This window comes from Sprattus sprattus, assembly GCF_963457725.1.
Source record: "Sprattus sprattus genome assembly, chromosome: 15".
Taxonomy (NCBI): domain Eukaryota; kingdom Metazoa; phylum Chordata; class Actinopteri; order Clupeiformes; family Clupeidae; genus Sprattus; species Sprattus sprattus.
In genome coordinates this window covers 14,298,127-14,306,249 of record NC_137913.1, presented here as the reverse complement: position 1 = coordinate 14,306,249, position 8,123 = coordinate 14,298,127, and the positions used below count along the sequence as shown (strand labels likewise).

Here is an 8,123-nt window from a genome sequence, read left to right as displayed (position 1 = left end):
TGAAAGTTAACTCACAAAGCTGACCAGTACTTTGCCATAGCTGTGGCGTTACACCCATCACAAGCCCAAGATAAAAGGGACAGGTTTTGAAATTTGCACTAATGTGACATTTGAGCACTGTGCCATGGCAATTTTATAGAATAACATTCCCATTACAAATTGTTGTGTCCATATAAAGTTTTTCTTTTTGCCATAGGTGTTGTGTGCAGGTAATTTATGAAGATGTTTGGAGTCATTTAAAAAAGCTAAGCCATAAGCTGTTTTGAATCAATGACCAAAAAAATTTGCATTCTTAAGTTTCGTAATATTGTCTTGAAAAATTAAGTGATCTTGTGTTGATTTTTTTATTTGAAGGGTTATATGAATAATTAGGATGCCTTATATGGACATGTGTTCAGGAATATGAAAGAGAGGTGTATGTATTGAGTGTTTTGCACATATTCTCATGCCACTGTCAGGGGCCTTTTGACCAGAGCAAGAAGGTTTGACTCAGGGTGCTTTTGAAGCAGGGGGGATTTTTTTGGCAGGTGTTTGACCAAGGCTGTCTCTGCCGTATGAATGTAACAAATGGGGTTTTTACTTTGCAGATGGGATTATTTGGCTTAACTGTGCCCTTCACTGTGAATTGAAAGCATTTTATCTGATGGAGTATTACCTTCATGTCAGTTTTTTTTCTTTTTTTGAAACACTGTGTCTGCCATGCTGTTTGAGTGTAGCGTTGTGAAATGTTTAAATGATAACTTCAACACTGGGGTTATAGAAGTGAAGAAATACATTTTAGGCCATCAGCGTTTGGCCTGATGTTAAGAAAGCAGGTCTGCACAGAAGAGTTCAGTGGCACATTGTTGTACGTATATTTTTCTGTAAATGTGGGAAATCATTCCTGTGCTTAGTCTTTAGCAACCGCTGATTTTGTGAAGCTAATTGGATTTCAGTTACAACTAATTTAGACTAGCATTTTCCTGCTTTGAATTCTGTTCACATTCTCCCTTACATTACTCATAAAAGTGTCTTCTCCTAGGCATCCTCAAGCTCCTAAAGTCTTTCAGTACAACCGTTAACTTCTGAATACAAGTGCCAAGCTACTACCTGTGGTCATTAGAGTACAGCCACTAGGTCATTCCATAGAGTACCAGGACTCAACATACACCAATGCAATTCCATCTACCAAGCAGTACTTCCCACATTCATTATTGTTGTTCCTGTTGAAAATCTCCACAGTTGTCTACATCATTAGTCGCATGTAAACAGTGTTTGTCAGATTCCCATTGGTTTACCTGAAAGAAACATTTGCTTTGAGCATCTGAGGGGTGCAAATATTTATTTGCAAGAACGCTGAAAGCACATCACACCATGTAAGCCTATCCACAGGACTGGTTTACAATACAATGAATGGTTTGAGAGCTTTTATTAAAAAGAAGCATTGCTGGTTAATTGGTTTTTAGATAATGTTCTGCGGAAGTTCTGATTGTACAGTAACGGCCTCAGATTAAGTCTGGGTTCCTTCAAGATTCTTGTGCAATATGTATTTCTTTAGTTTCAAGGTAATGTGCATGATTTGCTGCACATTCAAAATGTAGTCTTGAACTACCAGTTGTGTGATTATTACAAATGTGCCAAACAAAACCACTGTCTTGAAGGTTTTTTTTTTTTTTCAATTAGACTTGAATATAATCCAAACAGTGCTAAAATGGGGAATGGTTGGTGTCTGTTCTGTTAATCTATGAATCCCTTCATCTACTTAATAATGTTTGTGTTTGTTTATCAGTTTTGCACATTGGTGTTTTGAAATCTTTGCAGCCAGCACATTGCTCTCAGTATGCTAGCTTTGGCTAAAATGGCTAACCTTTTGAATTATGGACCAATTTTAAAATCACACAGGTGAATGGTTCTGTACCTTTCTTGATGCCACAAGTTTGCCACTGTTCTTTTGTCATTGCTCCACAATGAACTGAATAAAGATGTCTTCAAAATGTATGAAGTGCCTACTGCTTTTGATTTAAGTAATTGTTGATGAGAATTAGAACATTTTAAAAAGAGCTTGAGTTTCACCCCCAACATTTACTTGTTTCAGTTATTAAGTGGCTGAATGAAAACTAAACTGGCTAAAAATGAACGAAAAACCACAGCGCCCTCAAGTGTACTACAAATGTATCTCCATGCATGTAGGTCTGTTTTTATTTACATACCTCGCTACTTTGTTTTAGTCAGTTCATTCAGTTAAATTAAATGACAAAGGTTGCATCCTGTGCCACAGCCTACGCAGTCGCTACACGATTCCAAAAGGATAAGGGAGACCTAAAACAGGCAGTAGTCTGCGTTAACTACGTTAAACTTGGTGCAATCTGCAATACACTTCGGAATGATCGTATTACTAGATTATTTAGACAGCTTTAGATGCTACTCTATAACAGAACAAAGAAGTCAATTCATGAACAAATATTTAACCCCCTGGGCGAGTCATAGGATGTCTTGTCACAGGTTGATAGTGGCACGTAAGCTCAACTGTGACTGCGGACATGCATCCTGCTGCCACGTCTGAACAATCGGCGTGTGCAGGTAGGGCCAAAGAGTGACAACCGCACAGCCAATCGTAAAATAGGCAGGAGGTGTGACTTGGCTCCTATTTTGTAGAACTCGAAGGGGGGCGGGTCGCCTATGACAGTCGAGTAGGAACTACAACGGTGTCAGTGTGGCTAAGTTGCTGGAAGAAGATCTCAAGACATGTGTGGTAAGTAACATTTACTTCACTTCACTTTTTTTTAAACGAATATGTCACTGGGATTTCCTTCATTAAGTTGTTTTTAACAAGTAAACAATCAGGAAAGACAACGTTTAGCAAATTGGCTTTTCAAAGTATAACGTCAGTGGTGTCCATCGGCTTGTTAGCAAGCTCATCTATTAAACAAGAATCTCAGTATAGTGCCTTGTGTTTAGCTAAGTAGGATACAGGATACGTTGTATATACGACGTCTGTTGACAGAATTGTCACCATGTTCATTTTTAATTCAGTTTGTTTTCCAAGCGCATAGAGGTTAATTGTTAAGATTACTGCCCTCTCATCTCATAACAAACCGTGGCGCCCATACATGAGCAAGCCAGCTAAGCTAAGTCGCTTTCTTGCTAGTTAGCCATATCGCACTTGCCTCTCTTGTACTTAATAGCTACGTTTGTTCGTCCATGTCCTGGGATATTGGTACATAACCGAGAAGGTGTTGTTCTTTTGACTTGTTTGTGTCAGTAAGTTACCTCATTGTGGGAACGATGATGCTGAATTCTGGTCAGTCGCCAGCCATTGCTTGCTCCTGAGTCTGCTGTGGAAGGCTATGCGAGGTTGCCCCCTGTGCTCACTAAATGTACCATTGATGATGATCATGTACACATACAAGGCAACCCAGTAGCGTATCCCAGTGCTTCGGTTGGTAGCTATGTCATTTTGTTTTAAGTACACAGACATTTTAGAGTATGTGGACCACTAAAAGTAAATAAACCTGTTAAGTTCACGTAAACTGGCTTGTTGAAAATTCACGCTCGATGTCGATTTTTTTTTTGTACAATCTCCAAAGTTAATTCATTCATTCATTCATCGTCTTTGAAGCACGATATTATTCCGCATGAATAATGTAGCTATTTATTAGATATCCTCACTTCAATTTCCGTATAGCACACACGTCCGTCATCATTGGCATTTGCAAGGAGGCAGGCCACCAGTTTCTCCCTCAAGGCCATTTTGCCAAAGATGAAACAACTGCATCAGGAAAAAGTGGTTATCTATTGCCTGATAACCTGCAGTGCTGCCTTTTCTCATTGCCAGTCAAAGACAGAAGACTGAGAAGTTAAAAGTAATTTGTACAGGGTTGGTTCAGTGATTTTAATACAGTTCATCTTATCAGTCGGTTGAGAGTTGTCTGTATTTTTAGTTTTTACCCCCCCCCCCCCCCCCCCACCCCCATGCCTATTTCTAAGCCATCTTCCCCAACAAAGCTGAGCCTTGTTTTTAACCCACACTGCCTGGACCAATTTGTTGCAGCCCTCCCCTCCCTCTCTTCCCCAAACTTCACCCCTTCCCAGGCTTCTTGTGCTCTGAAAGGGATCTGTGTTGCACTAGCTTGGAGCGCCACTCTTGATATTCACCTTCTCTTAAATTTGCCTTGTGTGAGTCATAATCGCAGCAGAACTGTGACCTTTAAGTCACATACGCACTCACGCACTGCCTTGAAGAAAGTGCGGCCTTGGAAAGTTGTTGCTGTCACAGTCACTGATTCTGTGTCCATGTCTTACAGCCATGTGTTTCTCTCAGTGGGTTTGGCGTTAGTTATGTTGAAACTGAAATAGACCCCCCAACACATACACACACACACACAGGTCCTCTTTCCCACACTTCCTCTGTTATGTGTGATGGTTTCAAAGTCACACACAATCTGAAGGTGATGAAACACTCTTTTAAGATGCAGCCTATTGTGTTGCGTCTGGTTCAACAGCCTGGTCAGGAATGTTTAGGTCTATTCTCCTTCCCTCTATCTTGTTCTCTCTCTCTCTCTCTCTCTCTCTGTGCATAAAGAAGTTATTCAGGTTTCCTACCTACTGTCCCGGCATTCACCAGAGAGAATTTTTACTTCTGCCTACTAGGCATAAACAACTATTTTGTGTGTGTGTGTTTGATTTTGATAATGTTGTTATATTTCCACCACAACCCTCTTACCAGGGAGGATGATATCTTCACCTGTCTGAGTGACGTTTTGACGTAGATCACAGACACACACACAAAGTGTGTTGCAATCTGAACTGAGGTGTCTCCCTTGAGCTGTGAGACTGGAACCTGATATGTTATCATGTCAGCTGTCAGGATTTGATGGAGAGTTAGAACAGTTGATGAAAAATGCAGACTTACCAGTAACAAAATCACCTCGCATTCTTACATAGTGTTCTTTCTACTCTAGTAGAGATGTCCTTTTCTGCATTAGCTCACTATTGGAAAATGAACATGACATTTATATTATTCATTCTCTCCGGTATCTTACAGATTTACTTTGAGTTGGAACATTTGCTTTACTGAAAGATCGATGAGGTGAAGTTGTTTGTTGCTTGTGCTATAAATTATTTGACATTTCTTTCATTTGATTTAGTGATTTAGTCATTAATGATGAGGACAGCATTGCATCATAGCAGTGGCCTTTGCTTCTATTTGTTTGGTTTTCGCTGATCTGGTCTATTAATGTGGCCGTAGGCTATAGGAACCTAAGGATTCATTTTTCTCACCCCTGTTGAAACAAACACATTGCCATAAAATAAACAATGCTGAAAGGTTAAAAATTGGGTTCTAAACCTGATTGTTCAAATCCTTGATTGTGATTGGCTAAAAGCCGTTGTAAAATCCAGCATTACCTTACAATTTGACCTGATTACATTCCATATTACTGCGCAGCGAATGGCAAGGCATTCATATAGCGCATTTCATACCCAGTGTTCCATCTGGCTGTTGCGTTGCTTCAAGGGTTGCGTGGCAACGATTTATTTAGGAACTATAATTTTTAGTGGCGGAAGAATGACGGTTTATCATTAAACTCTTGTTTCTTAAATTGAATTGTCTTTAATTATGAAACCATATCAAATATGTGTAGTAACAGGTTTAGAAAAGCAATAAGCCCCGCGAGTCCGTGCTTTGCGCTGATTTTAGAACAGGTAAGGGGGTTTAACGGCACTCCGCTTCGCGTCGTGCCTAACAACTCCCTTACCTGTTCTAAAATCAGCGCAAAGCACGGCCTCTTGGGGCTTATTGCTTAATAAAGCATTGGCAATCTGAATAACTGTGTTTGCGATATTTCTTTTTTGTGTGTGTGTGTGTGTGTCAGGAATCTTTGCCTACCTGAACTACCATGTGCCCCGCACGCGGCGGGAGATCCTGGAGATCCTCCTGAAGGGGCTGAGGAGACTGGAGTACCGCGGCTACGACTCTGCAGGTGTGGCAACAGGACACTCTAACCATATGACCCCATCACGCTGAGCTTTGCTCTGGCTTGGTGTGATATAGCTCTCATACCCCAGCTACCAAGAAGCACATTTTAGTTAAAGTCAGTGTGTTGTAATGAGATTGTGATGAAATTCATTAGAATTTAGCCTGAATAATTATGAAAGACTTCTTACATAGGTGGAGATGAACTTCTTTCAGAGATCGTATCTCATCAGGTCCAACCGAGCTCTATTGGTGCATTGTACTGAACTAAGAGTTCTCAATCCTGCCTCCTGCATGTGTCTACCCTCTGCATTCCTGAAGTCATCAGTGGCACTTTTGTGTAGCTGAACACACCTGCTCTGAAACAGGTGTGCTTTGAAGAGGAATAGCCAACAGCCATAGAGGTGGAGCCAGGGATCTGGATTGAGAACCTTAACTAGCGATGTTATCAGAAACTATAGGAGTGTGTAAACAACTGCACCGTTTTCCCACAATTAACTAGATAGGTCATGCCATACCACTACATAGGTCAGGCCATACCGCTACATAGGTCAGGCCATACCACTAGTTTTCTGACTTTGGGTCTAGTCAGTAAAGTCAGTTTGTGTGGGTCATGTGTATTAGTGCATCTTAATCCGTGGGCCTTCACACGTGGTAGCTAAATGTTCTTGGGTAGCTACCCTAACCCTGCCTGACTGAGCGGCAGCAAAGGTGCAGAATAGCTGATTCATCTTCTATTCCTCCTCTTTCTCAGGTGTTGGCATCGATGGTGGGAACGTTAAGGACTGGGAAACAAATGGCAGGTCTATCCTAATGATCAAACAGAGGGGCAAAGTCAAGGCACTGGAGGATGAGATCCACAGTAAGAACAAATATGTGGTTGTTGTGTTTTTGTTGTTTGGTCTGCCTCTTTTCTCTTTGCCAAAGTACTGATCGAGAGGTGATAGAAATGTTGTGTACTTGTTTGAAGATTTATGGACATGTTACCCTTTTTGATTCTTTCCACATTGCAATTTAAAGTGAGTTTTTTTCTGCCAGTAAATGTTGACGTATAAAGGCCATATAAACATGTGACTTTAAAGTAATAGGTTAAAGTAATAGGTTTTACTATCATGAATAAACAGGAACTCTTTGTGTAAGTACTGATTGTTCTCTGATTGGCCATGACTGCTTGCGTCACACTCGCTGGCTAACCTGAATCCCAACATTTGACATCTGCAGAAACGCAGGACATGGACCTGGACGTGGAGTTTGATGTTCACCTCGGCATTGCCCACACACGCTGGGCCACTCATGGAGAACCCAGCCCAGTCAACAGTCACCCACACAGATCAGACAAAAAGAACGGTCAGTCCGGACGCTCTGTTTATTTCCACCGTTACCATAGCAATAGCAGCGCTTAGAAATGTGGTCCATGTGCAGTAAGCAAGTCCTGCTAAAGCACCATTTATGTCAAAATAAAATTTAAAAGAGGACTCGCGTGATGTACTTTCAATGTCTGTATGGCCATCCTATATGTAAGGGATAATGTATAGAACGCAGGTCATTGTCGGGAAAATAAGCCCCGACAGGGCGAACAGCACCCCGACGCGAAGCGGAGGGGTGTTGATTCACCGTGAAGGGGCTTATTTTCCCGACAATGACCGGCGTTCTATACATTATCCCGCTTATTATACGGCTAAAACTAAAAAAATTACTTAACACAGTGTGTCTTTTTACAATGTATTTGTTTTTGTTACTATACGTAGTGTTAAAAAGCAGAGAAATAGTTCGCCAAAGACGTTGAACTTCAAAGACAGTTGAACATTCTTTAGAACACAGCTGCTCAACCGTCCGCTGAAACTCCCTTGATAAGTTACCGTACTACTTGCGGAGTGCTATGAAAGATGTGAATCAGAGGCAAAAAGGCCACTTTCCTTGACAGCGGTCATTAACTGCATAGCAACGGTCAGTTATCGGAAAATAGTTGACCGCAGAACGTTGGGAAGCCCCATTCAAGTGAATGGAGCATTCTACAGCATTAAAAAGAGCCGTGTAATAAGGAGTTATAGATGTCTCCCCATTCATTAAGATAGGAGCCTGATCTTGTTTGCCTGAAATAGCCGCTTGGGGTCATTACCAAGAAGGCTGCAGAGGGGAAAGACATAAGATCAACTTTTGTCTCTGTGAT

The 8,123-nt window shown here is 41.2% G+C and overlaps 1 protein-coding gene across 1 annotated transcript in view; it reads left to right on the top strand.

The window, feature by feature from the left end:
* Window positions 1–2,519: 2,519 nt before the first annotated feature.
* The window catches only part of gfpt1 (glutamine--fructose-6-phosphate transaminase 1), a gene marked incomplete at its 5' end in the record, with an annotated part of 28,734 nt that continues 23,130 nt past the window's right edge, over window positions 2,520–8,123 (top strand). The window contains 4 exons of the mRNA XM_080852588.1: window positions 2,520–2,559; window positions 5,853–5,960; window positions 6,708–6,815; window positions 7,175–7,300. Coding sequence (XP_080708714.1) covers window positions 2,520–2,559; window positions 5,853–5,960; window positions 6,708–6,815; window positions 7,175–7,300 — 382 coding nt within the window. The remainder of the gene's footprint in view (window positions 2,560–5,852; window positions 5,961–6,707; window positions 6,816–7,174; window positions 7,301–8,123) is intronic.